This window comes from Podarcis pityusensis (genome assembly GCF_964106645.2).
Source record: "Podarcis pityusensis genome assembly, chromosome: 10".
In the NCBI taxonomy this organism is placed as follows: Eukaryota; Metazoa; Chordata; class Lepidosauria; order Squamata; family Lacertidae; genus Podarcis; species Podarcis pityusensis.
In genome coordinates, this window is record NC_138035.1 from 32969819 (window position 1) to 32993674 (window position 23856).

General features: G+C 41.6%; 2 protein-coding genes and 2 long non-coding RNA genes across 10 annotated transcripts in view; 2 read left to right on the plus strand and 2 right to left on the minus strand.

The window, feature by feature from the left end:
- LOC308457749 (cytochrome P450 2D14-like) lies at positions 1-17227 on the plus strand. Of its 5 annotated transcripts, none has more exons than XM_080971906.1 (10): positions 1-566; positions 3556-3727; positions 5450-5602; positions 7568-7728; positions 8807-8980; positions 9549-9690; positions 10663-10850; positions 11915-12056; positions 13784-13905; positions 16823-17227. In XM_080971906.1, the coding sequence occupies exons 1-10, from the start codon at positions 342-344 to the stop codon at positions 16946-16948; spliced, it is 1605 nt and encodes a 534-aa protein (XP_080828032.1). In that variant the 5' UTR covers positions 1-341; the 3' UTR covers positions 16949-17227. The 5 variants fall into 5 exon arrangements, with proteins under 5 accessions (XP_080828032.1, XP_080828033.1, XP_080828034.1 ...); XM_080971907.1 differs by having other exon boundaries at positions 238-566; positions 10663-10826; XM_080971908.1 differs by lacking the exon at positions 16823-17227 and adding an exon at positions 16581-16717 and having other exon boundaries at positions 240-566.
- Positions 12063-12393, plus strand: LOC308457783. The gene is made up of 2 exons (XR_013977115.1): positions 12063-12190; positions 12248-12393. It is a non-coding gene; the product is annotated as an uncharacterized lncRNA (long non-coding RNA).
- LOC308457780 overlaps positions 14960-23856 on the minus strand; it is a 119910-nt gene continuing 111013 nt past the window's right edge. Inside the window, exon 3 of the long non-coding RNA XR_013977112.1 lies at positions 14960-15053. This is a non-coding gene — a long non-coding RNA (uncharacterized lncRNA). The remainder of the gene's footprint in view (positions 15054-23856) is intronic.
- Positions 17172-23856, minus strand: part of LOC308457752 (cytochrome P450 2D6-like) — a 13894-nt gene continuing 7209 nt past the window's right edge. For all 3 annotated transcript variants that reach the window (XM_080971914.1, XM_080971915.1, XM_080971913.1), the window contains 6 exons: positions 23147-23307; positions 22879-23052; positions 21508-21649; positions 20228-20415; positions 19714-19855; positions 17172-17832 (listed from right to left, as the gene is read on the minus strand). In XM_080971914.1, the coding sequence (XP_080828040.1) occupies positions 17654-17832; positions 19714-19855; positions 20228-20415; positions 21508-21649; positions 22879-23052; positions 23147-23307 (986 nt within the window). In that variant the 3' untranslated portion in view covers positions 17172-17653. The remainder of the gene's footprint in view (positions 17833-19713; positions 19856-20227; positions 20416-21507; positions 21650-22878; positions 23053-23146; positions 23308-23856) is intronic.

A 23856-nucleotide genomic window follows, 5' to 3' on the forward strand; every position in this document is an offset into this window, starting at 1 on the left:
AGCAGAGAATAAAAGAGAACTTACCTAAATTCAACTTCCTATCATGTGAAGACCTTCCTTATCTGACCTACAAAGGTTCAATTTAATTAGCTGAACTTTTCACTTGTACACTGGACTTTCAGTCCTTGTGCAATTGCTCATTTATAGTTTTAAAACCCTTGCATACCTTTTAAGATAACTCTATTAACAGTGGCACATCATGTTCCTACAGTGATTCAAAGCAGAGAATAAATAAAAAAGAACAAAGGCGAAATAAAGAAACCAGCAGAAGCAAGGACACCACCAGTCTGCAGAGCAAGAGTTGGGGAGAGACCCAAAGCAGAGGGAAGGGGAAGCTTCCAATGGCTGGGATCGCGGCTTCCATCTCTTGGCTGGGGAGCCAACTGTCCTGCTGCCACAACAACCTCCCAGCTCTGGCCTTGTCTCTCCTACTACTTGCTCTGCTGCTTGATTATGTCAAGCGGAGGAAGAGAAGCAGCCGCTGGCCGCCAGGACCCACGCCTCTGCCTTTCATTGGGAACTTGCTACTGCTAGATGTAAACAACCCACATAAAACTGTTCAAGATGTAAGTACTGGCTGCACCATCTCTGAGGACACTGCATGTTACTGAATGATTGCATTAGCCAAGCTCTTAGTATTATTTAATTAGTTAGCCAGCTAGTTATTACCTGTTCTTCAGCCTAAAGCTACAGGGCAGGTAGTGGCTGTACTAGAATCCCGACCCCCTCCATAATATTGCACAATATTCCGCTACAGTTTTTGTTCTCATTAAATTGATGCAGATTGGTGAACCAACGACCCCCGGTGGGCAGCTCCACTTGAAATGATTTCAATAAAAAAGAAAAATGTGGAAAAACTAGGGGTAACATACAAACAGCATTTCAAGGGAAGAGCAAGGCCAATTACAATTGAAACCATATGAAGAACTTAAACAGTTTTGTACCACCTGGCTACAATATCATCAATTATATGACAAATTTAACTCTGACAATAAAATAGGTTTCCAAAAAGAAGAATCCAGATTCCAGATAGAACTTTTGAACAATCCCAAAAAATATCTATCAAAAATGTATAATTTATTACTTGAATGGGAACTCAAAAATGAACATATTAAAGAAGTAATGATCATGTGGGACAGGATTTTAGATACGCGATTTCATTAGATCATTGGGAAAAACTTTGGAAATCAGATATTAATTTCACCGCATGCATTACTATCAAAGAAAATATGAAGATGTTTTACAGGTGGTACTTAATCCCTGTAAAACTGGCTAAAATTTATAAACTAACATCAAATCTGTGTTGGAGATATAAGGTATGAGAGAGATCCTTATATCATGTATGGTGGGGATGTGATAAAATTTTTAAAAATTGGGGAAATATACATGAGGAACTGAAAAAAATGTTTAAAACAACAATTGGTAAGAAGACAGAAACATTCCTTTTAGGAATTATAACAAATGACATCCCAAACGACATGAAGAGAAACTTTTTATATGCAACAGCTGTCGCAAGGTTATTGATTGCAAAAAATTGGAAATCAGAAGAAGTACCAACATTGAAAGATTGGCAATATAAATTTTTTGAAATGATTGAATTAGCAAAAATGATGGCAACAATTGGAATGCAATCTAATCAAAATCTCAAACAGGAATGGAAATGTGTAGAAGAATACATGACCAAAAGATGCTTCAACAAGCATTAACTGATATGTATAGACTGATTTCACAAAGTTAAGTTAAGCTAAGCAGATATATAAGATTGAATGTTTAATTATTAAGATACAAAATTACAATCTCAATAATAATAATAACAAGGAAGTCACGCACGGGTGGAGGGAAGACACAGGGCAAGAAATAAGAAATGGATAAATGTTGGTACATAATGAAATGTGAAAATGTGAATTTACAAATATAATGTATATGTATCGATATGTAAAGATTGCATATATGTATTGCAACATTAAAATAAATAAATTAAGTGCAAAAATTTTTTTGATGCAGATTGGCAAACACACGCACACACACACAGAGAGAGAGAGAGAGAGAGAGAGAGAGAAAGAGAGAGAGAGAGATTTAAATTTTGACACAGCCCTGCTACCAATGTTCAATGGCCTGCCCAAGACACTAATACCATACAGTGGTGGCTTTAGTCTGAGAGAATTAGGATTACGGTAATAAGGAGAGCTTTCATTTAAATTTGGCTTTGCGTTGTTACATTGGTCTTTTTATGAACCATTTTTAAAAGTCCCCAAGGGTTTCTTTGTTTACATGCTGCATTTTCACTCCTCCTCAGCCAAAAGGAAGCAGTCTGTAGCGTGCACAACAGCAACCCCAGTGTCTGACCACCCCTGCCGCCTCCCAGCCACCAAGTGAGGCTCTCCACCTCCTCCCTGCCCAGAGCAATGCAAAGAGGGCAGAGATGGAAGGGAAGGGCTTTGCTAGCGCCAGGGGCGTAGCTAGCTACTCCGGCACCCGAAGCAGCATGGGCTGGGTGAGCCTCCCATGGGGGCACCGCGGTCATCCATGCACGGGGTCGGCACGGCCATCCGCCCAGGGTGGTGGTGCGGTGAGCTACCCACGGAGTCTGCCTGGCAGACGCAAGCCCCACCTGGAACAGAATAAGATTCAGGAGAGGAGGTGCTAGTCTGCTGTTGTCAGGTGAAAGTTCATGGGTAGAACAACCTGATAGGGCTGATCTCTCATCAGAGTTTGTGGAGGCCCTGATCCCTTCCCACACCATCTCTTCCTCTGTGGAGAAGTGAATGTTTATTATTACGGCTAAACAGCCAGCATAGTAAAACCAAAATTTCAGCATCATTTTTACATAAACATTAAAACAATCCAAGTGGAATTTAACAATCCATATACTAATTAAATAGATTTAAAATATGTATCCGAGGAAATATAAACTCCATTACATGTTTTTTTTTTTTTTTAAAAGAATTTGACTGTGAGCTGTGTCAATATATGACTTTTTGTGGAGCTGTATAATCTTTTGCTTTTGTTGACTTATGGCTATTGCACAATGAAGTGTGCAGTGGAAAAGAACTTGGCCCACAGTTTCAACGTGACCGCTCTTACATGGGCAGAACTTCTTGCCGTGGGGAATCTTTTTGTATCTGCCTTCCAATAGTGCGGATGGCAAGACATTGAATTTGGCTTGCGTAAATGCCTTTCTAAATTTGGGGGTGACCAAGTTTGACAAATAATTGGGAAGTGCTAGGGCCATTTTGTTTGTCCAAAGTGTGGCATATACCTCAGCTTGCGCTAAATGGTTTTGTAGTTTGGTATCTCTAATTCTCATTGAAATGTTCATTTTTGCTTGGGTGCTCCTCTCTCCCTCTCTCTCTCTCTACCCTGAGAAAACTAGTCTTTCTGTATATATATTCTGGCGAAATGATTAAACATTTTTGATTAAACACCTCAAGCCTAAAATATGTCTGTGCTTTCTGGAATTTCCCATATATATTGTACTGCAACATTATACCTTCCCTACTTTTATTGTCCTTTCCTCCTGGATAATTTTCTCCCTTTCCTTCCTATTGATCAAAGCTGGAAAAAAAGTTTGGACCAGTCATCTCTCTGCAGTTTGGATGGCGAAATATGGTCATCCTGAGTGGGTTCAAGACGATAAAGGAGGCCCTGGGACAAAACCCTGAGAACTTTATTGACCGACCAGAAGTTCCACTGTTCAGTCTACTAAACCGTGGAAAGAATTGTGGAGGTGAGTACAGTGGTGCCTTGCAAGACGAAATTAATTCGTTCCACGAGTTTTTTCGTCTAGCGAATTTTTCGTCTTGCGAAGCACGAAATCCCATAGGAATGCATTGAAATTCAATTAATGCGTTCCTATGGTCAAAAAAAGTCCAAACAAAGCCAAATTTGGTACAACAAGAGTTTATTAAGTGCTTTTTAAAGTCACACATACTGTAAAGAGCATTTCAAAAACTGAAGGTACAATAAATTCAAAAGTTGAAGGAACAATAAAAATCATAAAAATTCAGAAAAAAACCACACAAGCTTCCAGATTCTTGCAAACCCCTCCTCAACTGTTCCCCCAGCCACCCACCACACAGAAATTCAAATCCAGAATTTTTTTAAAAAAACAGCAGTGACCCAATGGTCACAGAAAATCATAAAAATGCAGAAAAAAACACACAAGCTTCCAGATTCTTGCAAACCCCTCCTCAACTGTTCCCCCAGCCACCCATCACACAGAAATTCAAACCCAGAATTTTTTTTTAAAAAAACAACAACATGGCCCAATGGTCACAGAAAATCATAAAAATGCAGAAAAAAACCACACAAGCTCCCAGATTCTTGCAAACCCCTCCTCAACTGTTCCCCCAGCCACCCACCACACAGAAATTTAAACCCAGAATTTTTTTTTAAAAAAACAGCAGAGTGGCCCAATGGTCACAAAAAAATCATAAAAACGCAGAAAAAAACACACAAGCTTCCAGATTCTTGCAAACCCCTCCCCAACACTAAGTCCTTGAATTCCAAACACCCCAACCCAAAATCCCAAAACCCCCAAAAAAGTTTTAAAAGTTTAACTTACCAAATGGCTGCAAAAGAAGTTTTGGGAAAGCTTCAAAAATCGCCGAAGTCTTCAAAAACCTCAAAAAAGGCTACCACACCGCATGCTATGAGTTGCTCCTCGAAGTCAAGTCGCAACTGCACCTCTTCAAGCAATGCACCTTGGGTATTAACGGTTTTACAAAAAAGGAAACAAATTTGCAAGACGTTTTCGTCTTGCGAAGCAAGCCCATAGGGAAATTCGTCTTGCGAAGCAGCTCAAAAACCGCAAAACCCTTTCATCTAGCGAGTTTTTCGTCTTGCGAGGCATTCGTCTTGCGGGGCACCACTGTATAGCTGATACCCTGATGGACTGGATAAGAAGCAGTAGAGTTGGAGAAACAGGCAGGAAGTGACCAGGCATGCAAGTGGGCCAGGATGGCACCTCAGGTGGTAAGTGAAAGACTCTGTTGCCTGGGAGAAGATGCATATTCATGTGACGTGGCAGGAGGTTTTTGAGAAACTTCTTCTTCTTAAACTTGCCTGTAAACAACTAAGTAGGGTCAGGAAGGTAGACTAGAGGTGTTTGTGGGTTTATTTGCAAAGTCAGCCATACTGTTCCACAGGACAGCTATCATCTGCTGGTTGTGTGTCAGCATAAGATGGAAGGCAGCCCAGTGGAATGTTCACAGACATTGTTTAGTCTCTGCAGTTGTCAATCGAGTCCGAAGGCCAGAAAAATGGGCCAGCAGTTTAATGGGGACTCTACCATTCTTCACTTGTAAAAACAACAACAAATTAAGCAAAGCAAAGAATTAACTTTGGAATGTTTCTTTGGGCAACTTGTCATGTTATTATATTTTATATTATTTTATATTTTATATTATTTTATATTATTTTATATTTTATTATATTTTACATCCTCCAGGAATAGGATTTGCAACATGCGACAATGGCTGGAGGGAGCAGAGGCGATTCATTGTCTCCACCCTCAAGAATTTTGGGATGGGGAAGAAAACGCTTGAAAAAAGAGTGTCTGAAGAAGCTGGATATTTGTGTTCTGAGTTCAAATCCAAAGAAGGTACATCTCATTCCTGGGGACTTTTTCCCTGCTATGGGATCTCACTTGATGCAAAGCATGAGGAGCACTCTATACTTTATACAGAAACTAACTCCCATCTCCAAAGCTTCTCATACAGTGGTACCTCCGTTACGAACTTAATTTGTTCCGGAGGTCCATTCTTAACCCGAAACTGTTCTTAACCTGAGGCGCACTTTTGCTAATGGGGCCTCCTGCTGCCGCAGCACTGCCAGCATGCAACTTCCGCTCGCATTCCGGGGCAAAGTTCACTACCCAGAACACCTACTTCTGGGTTAGCAGCGCTCATTACCCAAAGTGTTTGTAAGGAGGATGGTACATAACCCGAGGTTCCACTGTATTTAATTTTTGAAGCATGTAAAATGATTACTAATAATCTTGTGGCACTATAAAGAATGCAAAAATTATTATGGCATAAGCTTTCATGGACTAGAATTCTCTTTATGAGATGTACTGAGTGAAAACCTAACTTACTTGTGTGGTAGCAAAGGAATTGGTGCTCCGAGCATGAAGTGTGGACATTTCAGGACGTCTCTGCAACCCTTTAGCTCATCCAGTATGCAAAATAATGTAAGCACTATAACCAGGTGTTCTGGAGTCCAGAATCTGAGGGACCTCAAATTATTTTCCATGTAGCAGTACTGGCAGCAGCGCAGCTGATTCCCTTTCAGGTCCTCCTCAGATCTTGCTGTCATGAGAAAGGACTGGAAGAAAGTGGGAGAGGTTGGTGGTTGAGAGATATGAAGTTGCTCATTTTAGCCAGTCAGCCCCCGCAATGTCCTACTTCTATTATTCAACTTTAAGAGGAGTAGTGCCTCTGCTGGGGAAAGCTCAGCTGCCGTGTGTGGCTCCTAGAAGCTGTCAGCATGCGATAGCAGCCGCAGCCCAGGAATGGCTTCAAATGGGTGGCTAAGCAAGGTGAGGGTAGCCAATGGGTCTTTCACTCTTGGTGAGTTAGGGGCTTTCATTGCATGCAAAGACAGGCTCTGGCAGACTGAATGGATGAGACCAATAGTGGGTCCAACAGTCAAGAAGGGGTGTGTGTGTGTGATGTCCAGTAACACCTTAGAGACCAACTAAATTGTTCTTGGTATAAGCTTTCATGTGCATGCACACTTCTTCTGATACACTGAAGCAGAAGTCACCAGACCCTTATATATAGTGGGAGGGTGGGGTTTTTCTCAGGAGGGTAGTAGGAGACTCAATGGGTATGGTACACCTTTGGACGACTGTTAACGACTGCAATTAGTCCTACAGGAAAAAGCAAGGGATAGTATGCAGATGATTAGCATATGTAATGAGACAGGAATCCAATATCTCTATTAAGACCAGGCCTCGCCATAGTTTTCAGTTTAATGATAGGTTGTAATTCAGCAACTTCTCTTTCAAGTCTGTTTCTTTATAGAGATATTGGATTCCTGTCTCATTCCCTTGCTACTTCCTGTGGAGCCGCTAAGATGGCTGGATGGTGCTTTATACGCCTCCTTCTGGCAACTACTGCAGGCCGGCTGGTGCCAAATGTATTGCTCTGCTTTCCTTCACATCGGTGACGCCAAGAGGCGAGTTTTGTCGTCTGGGCAGCCCAGGATCTCCATGCAAACTGCTCAGGATTCTGCTCCAGGGAACACAGTGGTTTGACTTCACCCCTGGAGGCACACTCCATTCTCTCTCGAGACAGACAATGCCAACAACAACATCCATGTTATGTAGCAAAGGATCTCAGGAATTTACAGTCCCATTTATTGAAAGGGTAAATAATTTATAGGTGGTGGAGTACAGCTTCCAACATTCCCATATCCTGGCTATGGCTAATGGGAATTGAAGCCAAAAATACCCGAAGGATAGCAAGTTATGGAAGGCCAACCTCAAAAATGGCTGTTTAATGAAGAATGGGCAATATATGACAACATACTTCTGATCTGCTCCTTGTTCTTACATCTCATCCAGGTTCTCCTTTTGACCCACAAATCCTCATCTACAGGGCTGTTAGTAATATCTTCTGCACTCTAGCATTTGGTGACCGCTTTGAATACAGTGACAATACATTCCTGAAGCTAATGCATGTGACTGAGGAATTCATGAAGGAAGCAATCAGAAATTTGCCCCAGGTACCTTCATGAGTTTGTCTGGGCATTAAAAGGAAACAGCCATTTGAAGTGTATGTTTTGTGTGACTACCACATCCGAGTTATGGAGCATCCCCACTAAGGTGCTTATCTGAATCAATCACTTCAGCATATCTTTAAAACCTGGTATTCTTAAAGAAAAAAGAAGAGGAACACAAGCTAAAAACCAAGACAGCAAGATTAAAACACGAACATAGGCAATCAAAAGTTAAAAGTGATTTATGAAAAATTATTAGAGGCAGAAAAACCTATTACAAATAACTTCAGAAAGAAAATTAGAAGGACAATTCCATTCATTAAAAAAGATAATTGTCAATATGCTACTAACAAGCATTAATTAAAGCAGGGGTGCAAAATGATAATGAACAAAATAATAAAGGTATCAGATTACAGTAAATGGTAGGAATTAGCATCCACTAGTATTTGGACAGATGTTGGGAAAGCTTTTGATAGGATGAAGTGCATTACCATTTTCGTGTGATGAAGAAATATGGGTTTGGTGCAAAATTCAGCTATGTTTTACTCAGAATTGACTCACTTAAAGAACATGAGTAAAACTGGTCTATTGAACTCAGTAGGTTTACTCTGAGTAAACCTTAACAGAAGGCCACCCTTTATTTTATTTCATAAAACCTCTAAGTGGTATTAAAAAGATATATAATATACGCTTTAAAAGTTGGCGTATAACTGGTAATGACATTGAAAGCTCTTTATGTTTTAGGACTAGGATATCTGAAGGAGCTGGCTTCTCCCACTAATGTGAGCCTACCAGCCTATTCAGAGACCCTTGTATCTCCTAACATCCCCACAGATTATGGCTAAGAAAAGTTAATTATCAATGGATATGCTCAGTCTCTGGAACTCTGTACCACAGGGTGGATGTGAGGGAGGGAATGGGAGTGAAGCTGGCAAGGAATAATCTCCCCATCAGTATGAAGAACTGACTGGTTAGGAACTACCTATCAGAATGCACTTTCACTTCTAGTGAAATATTTATTAAATGTCTTTTGTCTCTGAAAAGGTTGTGATATCTCTTCTTTCTCTGATTTCTGCCCTGCCAGCTTATTGCTGCAGGATCCTGGTTGTCCTATTTTCCTGGACCTCATCGTAAACTGCAGAAACGCTATGGAGATATTAGTATAATTCTAAAAGAGATTATGAGTGAACATAAGAAAACCAGAGATCCTACCTTCCCAAGAGATTTGATTGATGCATTTCTGGAGGAGATAGATAAGGTAGGAAGACATTTATAGACACAGAACCACTGGGACTTCTTTTGTAGCGTCTTCATTAGGATTGATTTATTTAGAATTTCTGCCATCTAAACCATGCCAGTAAAATTACAAGACCTGGTGGGTAAACATCTCTAACTCTTTACCCTGACATCAGCTTGTGCATTTGAGTTCACCTCCTGAAGTACCTTGGAGAAAAAGATGGGAGACAAATTAAATAAACAAACAAGCAGTCATTAAGCAGTTGTTTCATATGCCCAGACAATGACAACCTATGCTCTGAAACTGGTGAGTTTATTGCTCAGTGCAATTATGCCAAAGAAAGAGCTAGGCTGTATTAGATGTTACTGTGGGATGAGGCTGCCATTTTTTTCAACACCCATGTGCTTTATGAAATGCAGTATTTCTCAAGAAACTGAGCAGCTTTTCCTTTATTATTTACTTTGCTTTGGTCAGATATATACTATTGATAGCAAGGGGAAAGATCATTAGTACACACTATTCTCTAACAAATATGACATGATATTGTGCTATTTCCATGTGAGTTACTAACTTGTTCCATTTCCTTCAGGCTAAAGGGAAACCAGATAGCAGTTTTAATGAGCAAAACCTTATTAATATCCTTGTTGACCTGTTTATGGCTGGCACTGAAACAAGTTCTTCCACCGTACTCTGGGGACTGTTGAACATGGTCAATCATCCTGAGGTTCAGAGTAAGTGATCAGTATTGGGGAAGATAGACTGATCCCTCATGGGGTTTTCCAATTGAAAGGCTTACTCATGGGCAAGTTAGCTGTGCAATTGCTTTAGATCTGATTTGGATTCAAAACTTCCACATCAGGAGGAAGGCCAGGATAACAATTCAATAAATAAATTACAATTATGAAATGGCTCAAAATAGAAACAAGGCAGTTGGAACCAAGCACTTGGAAAACAAAGCTGCTTTGCCTAATAAAACTTTATTTGTATTTTGGAAGCTGTTTCTTTGTCCTAAATATGTATAACTTTGTAACAACTCTGCACTAACTCTGGAGAATTTTTTTAATCTGTGTCCTTAAATGTTGATGCTCATAGGCTCTCATCTGGGTATTTTTCAAAAAGGTGGTTTTTTATTTATTCACAAATATATCCACTTCTGAATAGCTGAGTGCCCCTTAAGTATGTATGCCTTCAAACGAATAGGCATTTGAACACCTAAGTCTGATGTTACTTCATAGAATTGTCGAGATGGAAGGTACTCTGAGGGTCATCTAATTCAACCCCCTATAATGCAGGAATCTTTTGCCCAATGTGGGGCTCAAATCTATGCTCTATCAACTGAGCTTATTAGTTACAGTGCAGATTAATGAAGATAAAAGAATTTGAAACAGCTGAGACGATGTGGGAAATGTACATGTCTACAATGGAGAAGAACTGCATAGATTATATAAACAAATGATAAACTAAACCACCACCCACCAAAGATTCAATCACTATTTGGGTTATGTGGAGGATATTCAGCAGTCCCCTACTTGGAGCCCCAGATTCAAATCTGTGCTCAGCCTTAAAGCTCGCAGAGTGTCCAGGGCTGCTGAAACTTTCTATGCAAACAACAACAACATGCTACCATAACATGCTTGGAGAATTGGAAGGATTAAGACACATATGCAATGCAATAATACGTACTTCTAAATGAATATTTCCAGAAAGGGTCCAAGAAGAAATTGATGAAGAGATTGGCAGGGTACGATCACCTGTGATGGAAGACCAGTTGAAGCTGCCTTATACTTGCGCTGTGATACATGAAATTCAACGATGTGCTGATGTTTTACCTGTTGCAACGCCATATATGGTCCACAGAGATACTGAGGTTGGCAAGTTTGTCATTCCTAAGGTAAATCAGAACCAGGGTGGTCACACGTGAGAGATCTTTATGCTAACAGTAGCAAAAGTCGATTGAACTGGAACTCATGGCTGCAAAGTAAAAAAAGTTGCAGGAATTCATACTAACTACTTACACATCAATTGAACAAGAGACAGACTAACTCAAAGCTGGCTAGTGCATGCTTTAAATAGGGAGCAATTATGACCGCACAGCAGGCACAATGTGTTGCCTCTTCTGTTACCGTAAACCAGCACTGCAAACCAACCCCAAATGTTATGCCGGAGAAACAGCTTGTGTTAAATTTCTATGCTGCCAGCAGCCATTAGTGTAAAATGCAGCCTGGAACGATCACACAACACGGTCACATAGTCAAGAATTGCAAGGAGAGAGAACTTGGTAGGCCTAAATGTCTAGTATAAAACCCTTTTAAGAGTAGTACTGGAAATACCAGGAACCGTAGCAAAAGGAACTTTCTGTTTTTTCACAGATGAGTAGGGAATCCAGCACCTACTCAGGCCCATGAAGGCCACAGGGTGATGTTGAGCCAATCACCTTTTCTCAGCCTAACATACCTCAGTCGCCCTGTTATGAGGATGAAATGGAGGAAGAACTACCGGTATGCATGCTGCCATGATGATGGGATGTAGAGGCAATAAGTAAATAAATGTAAATAAGCACATTTCAGACAGGTACTTCATAAGACCCATTACTTGCAGATTTAAATGACATACCTTCTTCTACAATTGCCTTGAATCAGAGGGGTGACTTCGTAATGGGAATGGAAGAATTTCTCAATCTGTCTTTCCCGTAGTGTCTAATTTTTCAAATCTTACATTCAATTCTCCACATTTCTGCAAATTGTCTTTAAGAACTTCCTGAAAATTTACCAAATGTGTTAACACACATTTGTCCTGATAAGCTCTTTCCTCCTCTCTCTCTCCTCCATGCAGGCCTGGACTCAGCACTGGGTATCCTTGGACTTGGCCCCCTGCTGCTGATGTGTGCTCCAGCCACCCACAAGCTTACCTTACCAGCAGTGGATTCTAATCTCTTGGTTTTTCTTGCCATTTTAGGAGACTGCTGTCTTTAATCATCTGTCCTCTGTGCTAAAGGATGAGACAATGTGGGAGAAGCCACATGAATTCTACCCAGAGCACTTCCTGGATGCAAATGGGCAGTTTGTCAAGCGAGAGGCCTTCCTACCTTTCTCTCTAGGTAAATCCAAGAGAGGAATGGCTGAGGTATAAGGGGAAAGATTACAAGCTGTCCTGTTATCTTCCTTCCTCTTTCCCGCCTGATGGGAAAGCAAGAGTAACAGGTTTCCATAGTCAGCTCCTTGAGAAGAGAGAGTATGTACTTTTGACTCAAACTTGTTTTTTTTTTAATAAAAAAACAACAACCATCAGGATCATACTTTACAACCCACTCCCCCTATTTCCTGGCTACCTTCCAAGGAGAAAATATTGAGAAGACATAGACATTTCAGATTGTACTTCACAAGTGGTTTATATTTGTGTGTGGTTATTTGAAATATATAAGCCAATTTTCAGAACCACTGCAGTCTGTGACTGTGTTGAATTCAGCTTTGGGCACATTTTAAGTGTGTTTTACAGTGACAAGCAGTTCTGTGGCTGCAGGGAATATAGGCCGTAGTGGCATTCCAACTCATGTTAAGAAAATAGTGGTCATGCTTTAAGATCACACCTCTACCTGGGTAACCAGCAGGGTAGCACAGCAGAGCTTCAGGATCTTTGTCCTTTACCGTTGTCAGCCATTTCAGAGTTGATGGTGAAGAAAATTCTTTGGCCACACCGTTAGAAATAAAGTGCTTTATAGCCATAAGACCATTATTATTCACACCATATACATGAAGTTAGGAGATGCTGGTACACCATAAACTGTACCCTACTAAGTATAGTAACCTTGTCTTAGGAGGCTGTAGTCAAAATAGTAAAAGAGACTTAAACTAGAGGGAGGCTCACACATGGCTGCTGGATGCAGCTGGCTATATATCAGTCAACACACACACACACACACACACACACACACACACACACCTCTTTCAGGTGAGAAAGGGTATGGAGTCATGCCAGAAACTTGTAGTCTTGAGCTGTATTCAGGTGGACTTCCACAGCTGGCATTCCAACACGAAACAGACCTGCACTGGTTGCTCATTTGCTACTGATCCAAATTCAAGGGGTTAATATGAATATATTAATCTTTTGGCCACTTGGGACTAATAATTAAATCCAGAGACTCCAATATAATAATAGCTAGGTAGGCTCAGCTCACTCTTTAAATTTTAAAAGAATTGTGAGGACCAGTGTGTGTAGGAAGCTAAATTTTGCGCCTCCCTGTAGCCTGGACTGCAAGAGCAAAGGGCGGCGAGTGAACCAGCCCCTCCCCACTGCTGCCTCCCACAGTTTGGTTCTCTCTGTTGACACCAGATGGAGATCTTTGTTCCTACTGATGAACAGCCTTTTAACCTCTGGAACCTATTTATTGATCCAGTCAGCTGTCTGTAGTGGGTATTGTGGTAAGGCAGTTTTGTGTAGAGTAAATAACAAGACCTTTGACAAAGTTACAGTAAAACAAAGCTAGGCTAGAGGCAGCAATTTCATCAGTTATTGTTACAGTGTAAAAGGAGGAGGGAAGAGGTATTGCGATGAGGTTAGTCTGATGGACACATTCCTGCCCAGCTCTGAATATGGCGACCAGCAATTTGTCCATAGCAAGCAAGGTCAAGCATAGCCAAAAAGCCTAGAAAAGAGGGAGGGAGAGAGAGGGGGACGGAGATCCGATGAGGGACCAGGTGGGGAGGTGGATACTGACCAGGTTTTAAATAAATGAGATGCAGGCCAGAGTGGAGCCTATAGGTGCAGTCCGATCCACTCCTTCCTCCTGATCTCATGCACAAAATACTATATCTCCTTTTCCTACAGGTCGCCATGCATGCCCTGGAGAACCCCTGTCCAAAATGGAGCTCTTCCTCTTCTTCACCAGCCTTCTGCAGCATTTCACCTTTTGCTTTCCCAGAAACTTTCCCAGGCCCAAGATAGAAAGAGTATTTACCCTAATCGCTAATCCATCCCCTTTCCAGATTTGTGCCATTCCTAGATAATATTTCTAAGCTTAGTGTATCTTACAGTTTAACCATTAACCTCAAAAGCAACTACAGAAGCCAGGAACATGAAGCATTTATTCATTTTATGTATTAATAAACATACCAATAAGTAATATCAGCACAGTTTACAACCATAACACCATACAATAAAACCATATAAAAATTAAAATTGAAGATCAACCAACTGTTAAAGTTGTAGAGTCAGGGCAAAAAACAAACAAACCCAGCCATGGAAAATGCAAGCATGTGTTACAAGATATTTGGCTTGCACTCCCAGAGTATATCACCTCAAGCTTTTAAATTTCTGCAGTGAGATTTTAACCTCATGTTCGTACATTATCTTCCTTCTGATCACCTCACACATGCAGTTAACCCTTTGAACAGCCTTAAATGCGTTCCACAATTTTGGGGCGTCTGTCTGGCAAGTCATTCTCTTTAAAAATAAATAAATTGGTTTTTCCATGTATACACCCTCTAACAATATTTCTCTAACAATTTTCCATATTTACTCCCCTCCTCCCCTGGACTTCCTTCATATTCCCATTTTGTTTTATTTCAATATGCAAGTCATTCTCTTTAAAGTAAAGGTCCAAAGGTTTAGCTAAGCATTCTTTGGACACTGCACAAGTGAGAAGACCAAGGTCAAAGTACCAGTTTTGGGTCCTGGGGGGAAGTGCACCAAAGTTTAAGTTAATGGAGACTGGTGCATGATCAGAGACTGTTATAGACCCAGTTTCTGCACTCACCACCTGATGAAGATCACCTTTTGGTATTAATATTAGGTCTATATGTGACATTTATGAGGATTCCCTGCCTTCTGGTTGCAGTGCTGCCAAGTGTCCACCAGGTCCCATTCAGTTAATACTTCTTCCAGGCAGAGGTTGTAGAATTTGTTCATATATTGATACTTACTTCAGTCCTTAGAGTCACGACTGCAGCAATTTAAGTCTCCTATTATAGTCTGTCCTCTTAAAATGGTCTAATTCTGTTAATGTCTCCCAAATAAAGTCTTGTTGTGCTGAGTTGGGTTCATATAAACCAGTGTGGTGATTGGATGGCTGTCTATGACACCATGAACAAAGAGGTATCTGCCTGCTGGGCCTGCCAAACTTTCCTCAACACTCAGAGGGCAGAGTTTGCTTATCAGGACAGCCACACCTCTGGCTTTTCCTAAGCCAGGGGCTTGTAGTTGTGTCTCCTACAGGAGAACAATCTGGATGAGTGCCTGGTCTTTAGCTCCTGAACAGCAGGAGACCTGCCTAAGTTGCTTTGCAAAGTTTTTTCTTTCTGTATTTGCCACAGCAGGGGGTGAGAGGATTCTTTAACATCTATTTGCACTTAATGTGTTTTGGGAAAATCATGTCGAGGAGACAGCTGCTCTTTTGGACTTAAGGGATTCCAGTATCCTGGTGTCCAAACAACTCATTCATCAATCACAGTTCCAACTTCACTCATTAGCTAAAAACACTGAAAATCAGGAGCAGCCAGACTGGCCTGTCTCAGAGATAATGCTTAGAAATGTGCCTGCACATTTTGTTTTATAACTTTATTTCCAGAAGGCCTAGAGACTTACTTTTTTAAAAAAATGAAAACTTGGAGTCTGGGCCCCTTCTCTGGGAGGGATGGCAGATTTGCCTCTGGGTGACATCCTCCCCCCCTTCCTGCTTCCTGCCCACTTGCTCATGGCAGCAATGCCTTCTCCTCCCCGGGGCAATATATTCAGGAAAGCCTTCCCTCTCCCACCCTCACTTCCATTTTCTTTCTCTGGTTCATTCTCCTTGCTTTCCTGCATTCCCAGAATAGTTTAATAATCTATCCCTCTTCACAGGGAACTCTGGGAATGGTAGCTCTAGGAGGAGAATGGGGGACTTCTAGCAACTCTTGACAGCTTTAACATCTTTAGAGGAAGCTATGGCTGTTTATAAAGTGCTTTATAATGTATGGTGTGAGTGTGGATGTGGATGTGGTCCTGCTCCTTGTGATCCTGCTCCACTAGATGTCACTATTTCTAAGCAAAAATCTCACCCCCTCCTGTCTTAAAAAAGACACACATCAAGTGGATAAACATGTTTTTTCCAGCTAATATTAGATGATTGTTGTAAATTGAAGCAGGTATAGGAATTGTAGGTGGGGTGGCAAGACGTAAGAGGAGGAACGTACCCAATATTTCTATATTTTACATATTGTGACTTTGATTGATTATAAACAATAATGGCAGCAATTAATTAATTAATTAATTAATTGTTGCAATTGTTGGGAGTGATTTGGCATTTCTTTGCTGGTATTCTGGAGGTTGATTTTACCATGAAATATTATAATTGACTTAAGTCATTTATTTTTACAATTATATATATATAGTTTTCATTATAACATATTTGCATTGGATTGACTTAGTCTAGGGTGGGAACTTAGTTGTAGATTTTGTCATTTCTTTGGCTTGTAGAACTGACCTGTGCATAGCAGTGTAGAAAGGCAGTATACAAATGGAACAGAAATGAATTTAAAAAAAACAAGTTTAGTTTTAATAAAATTATGAATCTGCACCTGACTGTTACTCAGAGTATACCTATTGAAATTATTGGCCCTAACATAGCTGAGGTGTGCCTATGTTGCAGCAAGAACCGTTTTTGAAGATGCCTTCCATCCTGTGTGACGGCCAGGCTGTGGCTCAGCAGTAGAGCTCCTGCCTTACATGCGAAATCTCCCGGGTTCAGTCCCCAATGGCATCCCAAAGGAGGCAGGGTTATACAAAGTAAGAGGCCTCCCCTTTCCCAGGAGGGAATGTTTCTTCTAAATAGAGGCATCCTGTTATCTCTTGTGGCCCTCCAGACATTGTTGCAATCTGCTATTTTTCTAGAAAAAGAGGTGCAGAACTCACCATGAACACCTCCCTTGTTCTCTTAGAATGGCACCTACCCGAGAGGGGCCGGAACTGAGTTCCAGTGAGTTCCAGCTGAAGAAAAAGCTCTGGTTGCAATACTAAGGTTCTCATCACCACTGACCATGCTGGCTGGGGAAGGTGGAAGTTCACAGGTTCCCCATCCTCGAAATAACCAAATAACAGAATGCATCCCAATGTCCCAGAAGTCTATGATTTTGAAATGAATTTTTACAGATTTGAACAACTCCCTCCCTCCCTTTGAAGTGGCAGGGGAAGACAGCAAATTCATCACCAGGGAGATGTCTGAAGGGAGTCTTCAAAGTCATTGTGATTTACTAATTGTATTTATTTATTTTTAAATATAATTATTGCTTTGTGTCATTTTGTCTTGAGTGATGTTTTTCCCCTCCCCTAGAAGACAGCTTTGTAAATACAGTCATACTTGGGAGTCAAACGTTCCGGCTCCCAAACGCTTGAAAACTGGAAGTGCGCAGATGCTCTAAATGATGTCACACGCATGTGCGGAAGCGGCAAAACACGACCCGCACACGCGCAGACATGCCGTCGCGTCTTACATTCCATTCAGGATGCGAACGGGGCTCTAGAACGGATCCCGTTCGCATCCCAAGGTACCACTGTGCATGCTTTTAGAAATTCTGAACAAAAAGAGTCATTGTTCAAAGTGAGATTTAAATTCCAATGAACTAGGAGAGAAAGTGAATATCTGGGTCACCCTGTGAGATTTCAGTAACCACATGATAGGGTAAAAGTTTGAGTGCCGCACAAGTGCGTTGCAGGTATCTATAGTTATCTTGGAATAGCCCGGATCTGCAAGGGGGGCGGCGCTACTGTCAAGCCACAGCGAGATTCTTGTTGAGGTTTAGACTGGTTTTCTGGGAAGCAGAAGGTGAAATGCTGAAGGAGGCTGGTGAGGAAGAAGAAGAGCTCTGTCCTGGCTAGCTGTTCTCCTGGACATACACGCAAACCTGAAAAAGAAAGAGGACATCAGGCTAAGTGTCAGTTCCTAAGTGACTCTTCCAGTGGGCATGCAGACTGCAAGACCCTACACAGAAAGGCCCCAGACAGATGCTTTGGAGAAGGTTAATTCACAGGTGGTTGGTGGTGTGCACAGCGCCCTTTGAAGAAAAAAAACAACATACGGCACTGGTGTGAGGGGCCGAATGAGTAAAACCACCAATTAAGAAGAAAATCATTTTGAAGACACCCAAACTGCATGGCGATTGGGGAGAGGGAAGTGGAACAAGAACACAGGAAGCTGCCTTATACTGAGTCAGACCATTGCTCCATCTAGTTCAGTACTGACTGGCTCACCAGAGTTTCAGACAGGGATCTCTCCAGCACGTGGAGATTCTGAGGACTGAACCTAGAACCTTCTGCATGCAAAGCAGAGGCTCTGCCACTGGACTTTGGCCCTTTCCCTATCTTTTGCCACCAGTTGCTTTTATGAGCATTTCCGATTAAGTCTCAGAGGCAGTGACACAGTCACAGCAATGGTGATGCTAATGTCTCATAAAAGGTGACTTACAATTTTGAAATTATTCAATCTATTCTACCATAGAATTCGGTCACCATATTCTGATTCCTGACCTAATTCTGCAGCAACCGCAGACCAGGCCATCCCCATGTCTTCAGGAAGTGAATTGCACTGTGTGATGAATTATTTTGTTGTGTCTATCCTGAATGCCAATCAATTTTTTTGCCTGACTTGCACTCTTATTCTATGAGAAGGAGATACAAATTTGTCTCCTGTATTTCTCCACACCATAATTTGATGAACCATCTATCACAATCTGATGTATCATATTTTGTTTTGTTTAATATTCTGTTGAGATCCACTCAGGATGGCTGGGGCAACCCAGTCAAATGGGCAGGGTACAAGTAATAAGTTGTTGTTGTTGTTGTTGTTTTGTTATAGCAAAGTCTTATAAACAAGGGCTGGCAAACTGCGGGGGGGGGGGGTGCTGCATTGAGGGTTGGCACTCCTCCAAAAGCCACATAAATTGAAGCTTAATCCAGACAAGGGTTTGAAAGGCAGATCAGTGGATAGGGATTCAACCCATGCTGAATGGGGCTATCCTCCCTCTGAAAATTAAAAAAGGAGGTTGTGGTTTAGGCTTATGTACACTTCCCCTTGTCCTGCTGCTTCCCCCTGGGCAAAACCACCCTTTAACACTCAATTGGAGCAAACAGCAATTTGGGTTTTCCTGGATCAACATTTCTTCCGATCTATCGCTAAAGAGCAGGTTTCCCCTTGGAAAGGAATGGGACAAGGGAAAACTGCCAGAAGGAAATAGCTGTTCTGAGTGCTGCACAAATGTGACTTCTCTTCAGTGGGAGCATAATTGTGAGCACAAACATTTGTATCTCCACAACGAAGATTTATGGGTAGATCTCTCTCTCCACACCCAGGACCGGATTTAGGTTTGATGAAGCCCTAAGTTACTAAAGGTAATGGGGCCCCTTATATGTCCAGCTGTCCTTTGTCAACAACAAATTGTCGCGTTTTTGTGTTGAATATATGCTATATGGTAATTTATGGACCTAATAGATATCTAAAGCCATTTGCACATAACAAAATTTGTATTTTATCAATGTTTATTTGTTTTTTATCTTATATTTTGGAGAATGTACATCCAGGTTTTTTCCCCTTTAAATTTTTTTGGGGCCCCCAAGAGAGTGGGGCCCTAAGCTTGTTTAGCTTATACGTAAATCTGGCACTGTCCACACCCCCAAAGGACTGTATCTGAAGAAGCCCTTATAATGTGACCATGAAAAAAACACTTGCAATATTAAAATGTGTGATTATGAAACAGTAAATATCCCAGCTTTTAGTCCTCTGGATTTACCTGCTGAGAAAGGCAGGAAGCCCTCTCGTTTCACAAATTCCCCTTTTTTATTAAGGAAATGCTCTGGGTAAAACTCATAAGGCTTCTCCCACACAGTTTCATCCTTCAGTACAGATGACAGGTTGAAGATGACCGTGGTACCCTAAGTGTGTCCAAAGAAAGAGGATTTGGTAAAAGGATTACAATCAGAAGCACTGTATTTTCCTTATATCCTGTCTCTATTTTGAAATATCTTAGGCTTCTGGAGACAATGGGCTCGTCCGCCCTTCCGCTTGTGCTGTGCCTAGAAAACACAGGTCTGAGCAGTTTTCCACTTGACTCCTGCTTTCTGGGCATATGGCCAAGCAGTTTAGGAGCTCATTTCCCATGCAGATTCAAGGCATTTGAGAAATCTTAAGTTTGGGATCAGTGAATAAATAAAGTAGTTTAAATTTGGTTCAACTCCGTGCAAAAGAGAAAAACAGTCTGCCTGCTTCTGTTCAGAATACCTTTACTCTGTTAGCAAAACTTATACCTTTGGGATGAAGAAGCCTTGTAATGTCGTGTCCCGGTATGCCATATGAGGCAGCATCAACGGAGAAACATCAGCAAATCGCTGAATTTCATTTATCACAGCATGAGTGTAAGGCATGGATGCCTGGTCCCCCATGGTGGCTGACCTGTTCTTGCCAATCACATCATCAATTTCTTTTTGGACTTTACCTAGAAAGGAAGCACACTTTCATTGTTCTCCCATTTATTTATTTTACAGACATATACACCACACAATAAGCAAACTATATAGGCAGTGAACATAATGCACCCACAGAACAGCATAAAAGTACTTATCATCCAGACACACAGTATCTGGTAGGTTGAGCTATACATCAGAAAAGATGGGTACAAACAGAAAGGTCTTCAGCAGGTGTCTGAAACTTGGTGTATTGATGGTACTTCCTTCACATAGGCAAGGAATTCTACAACTTAGGTGCACAAACAAAACAGCTTATTACTTGTAGAAGCAAGGTGAATATCATGTGCTACCTTTGATAGTGCCTTTCTAGCTGAATGTAAAAATCAAGCAACTATGGGGGGGGGGAGCAGTCCAAGTAAGTTGGTCCCCAAGCAATTTGGAGCCTTCTATAACAAAAACTTGAATTTGGCTCAGTTAGGATGTAAGAAGCCTGTGCAGATCCTTAAGGGGAGATGTTCTATGCTGTTGATGGGAAACCTATAAATGTGTGTGCAGATCCCATGCTGCTGGGAGCTACATTTGATCACACTGATCTTTCCTGTGGAATCAGCAACCTGCAGATAGGAAAATACCTTATTTCCTGTTAAAATGCTTTTATGAACAAGGACATGTTCTGTTCCAAGTGGTCACAGCTGGATGGTGGTTCAAACCTGAGCTGGAATTCCAGCAGGAGGCCCTGTCTAGGCAAGAGACCATCTCAAGGAGAGCTCAGGCTAGAGACTGGCACACAAGAAGGCCCAATTAGAGGAAGAGGAGCATTCTGTGGGCAGGAATTGGACTATGATTGTACCCTATGAAAAAGTTTGCCACAATAAATTGTTTTAGAATGCCAGTTTCATCTTTGCTACCAAAGACTAACAGCAGCTACAGATGTGCCCTTAATTCAGTGAAAACAGGAAGCCCAATGGCTTCTTGCATATTGTACATCTCTGTCAAAACTTAAATTCCCATCCTAATATAGCTGCTCTTTCAGAAACTGGCACTAAAATCTCTCTCTCTCTCTCTCTCTCTCTCTCTCTCTCTCTCTCTCTCTCTCATATAGCAGCTGCAGTAGTACTTACTCTGGACTTCTGGATTTTGGATCATGTACAGCAGGCCCCAGCGCAGAGTGGTGGCGACAGTTTCAGTGCCAGCAGCAAAAAGTTCAGTAATTATTAGACGAAGGATGTCACGATTGAAACTTGTCTTCACATCTTCCTTCCTCTGAGAAGACAAACGATATGCATCTCAAAAAATAAATAAATCTTATGGTAGCTATATAGCGTGCAGAAAGTGTCAAAGAGACTGGACTTTCCAGTATAAGAGTCATATCAGTTACAGACCTGCCCAGTTGGGCGAGGAAGGCGCTGTTAGCAGTGCTGCCACCCTCTGAGGTCCGTGGAGTGGTGGCATATTTATTAATTGATTACATTTACATCCCACTTTTTCTCCAAGGAGATTCTGAGGCCTCATGTCAGCGAAGCTCAGATGCTGACAGGAGAAGAAGAAGCAGGCATAGAGAGAGAACAGTTAACAGCGGAAGGCAGAGAGGAGGAGGAGAGCAGCTGTGATCTGAGCTCTGAACAAAGGGGAGACGAAAGACAGGGCCAGAGTGACAGGCTGCTGTGTGAGAGCTCCAATAGTGAGTCAGATGTTGGAATGCAGGAAGCATTCTCTCCCAAATCCTCTCGTAGGATCTAGACAGTGAGAAAGATACTGGAAAAGAAGGTGGGGGCTTCCATGCTGGGGAAGGGGGAGGAGCTCAGTCTGGGCAACTCCATCTTCTGGGGAGGACAATGAGTAGAGGAGCTCCGTCCTAGTTTGTTGTTTTAGCAATAAATCTGAAATAATTAACAGCCAGAGTTGTCTCGCATTTGTGGGAGAGACCAAGCCATAACACCTCATGAGATCCAAGAGGTATGGGTCCTCTCCTGGGTCAGGGCTGCAACCCCACTGCTCCACAAGTCAGGTATGGCACACAAAGAGATGCATGGGCGTAGCCAGGATTTTTGTTAGAGAGGGGCAGAACCTCAGTTTGCTATGTATTTTTATTGAATTTTATTGATTGGGGGGGCAGCTGCCCCCCCTTGGCTATGCCCATGCAGAAATGCACTGAACAGTGAGTTGCTGATTTAACCAAGGTTTTAAATTAATAGTTAGAACCAATTACAGTGGTATCTTGATTTGCAACCGCTTTGGATTACAACCGTTTTGGATTACAACCATGTCAAACCCGGAAGTTTGTGTCCCTTTTTTTGGATTACATCCAATTTTTTTTTTTGGATTACAACCAATTTTGGGGGGGAGGCCCCATTGGCGAAAGCACACCTTGGGTTACAACCTGTTTTGGTTTACAACCAGACCTCTGGAATAGATTATGGTTGTAAACCAAGGTACCACTGTATAGAATTGTATATACCTTGCGCTGGAACTACAAAATACCAACTTTCTACCTTTTCTATTTCTTCCAGAAAAGCATCAATGATGTCCCTCCTGCAGGATGAATCCCAGGTTTTCACGTGCACCTTCAGAATGTTTTCTATGTAGTTGTACAAACCCATGTGGTGTTTAGAGACTATCTGTTCCAGTGGTGGGATGTGCAGCAAGCAAGGTATCATATTAATGAGCTGATGGAGAATGGAAAAGAAAATCCATTACACCTGGTACAGAGATACAGTCACTAAAGAACAATATTTCTGATGAAGCAGCAGTTTTTCACACCTGAGTACACAATCCTGATGCATCTTGAATGCATTCTTCAAACAAATGCAGCAGCTCCTGGAATTTCTGATCCTTGTAGTCAAAGCGATAGCCAAAAGTCATAGAGGCAATCACATTGCTAACTGCATTGTTTATAATAAACTGAGGGTCAAATGGATGGTCTGAAAGAGAAAGAAAGTGGGTTGGTGATTCATCCCCCCTGCCCTGCCCTAACCACCATGGCTCCATTTGCTTTGCTCTCTTTAATGTACACTTATAAATGTTCCAAATTCAAAACTCTCTGGAAATCAAACCTAAGGTTTGAAGCACAACACTCTGGACTTTTACTGGAGTTCATTGACAGAGATGGGAGAAATACATTTTAGCTATTGATATTAGGCATGCACCTTCACTGCACCCTTTTCAGCACCTACTAAAGCATTTTTGTTTAGGCAAGCCCACCCAGATATTTTGAAAGTTCATGCGAGTTTTAATCTGCTTTTAGTGTATTGTTATTGTTATGTGTTGGGGGGGGGATTAGACTGTATGCCTGATCCTCCATCTAATTCCTGGATCCAGCATGGATTCAATTGCTGGAATAAGCAGGCCAGCCTAGTAATAGCCTGCTAAGTATGGGCCATTAAGGGAACAAAGGAAGTGGCTCAGTGCCAGAAACCAAAGGGGTAGGCTTCCCTCCCTCAACAGTCTGTTAGTTAGAAAGACAGGGAGCT

Bases quoted from the DNA above. Each gene is read 5' to 3' on its own strand.
- LOC308457749 (XM_080971906.1), top strand. From the start codon at position 342: ATGGCTGGGATCGCGGCTTCCATCTCTTGGCTGGGGAGCCAACTGTCC. The intron at 567-3,555 runs GTAAGTACTGGC...TATTGATCAAAG, and splicing joins CACATAAAACTGTTCAAGAT to CTGGAAAAAAAGTTTGGACC. The intron at 8,981-9,548 runs GTAGGAAGACAT...CATTTCCTTCAG, and splicing joins TTCTGGAGGAGATAGATAAG to GCTAAAGGGAAACCAGATAG.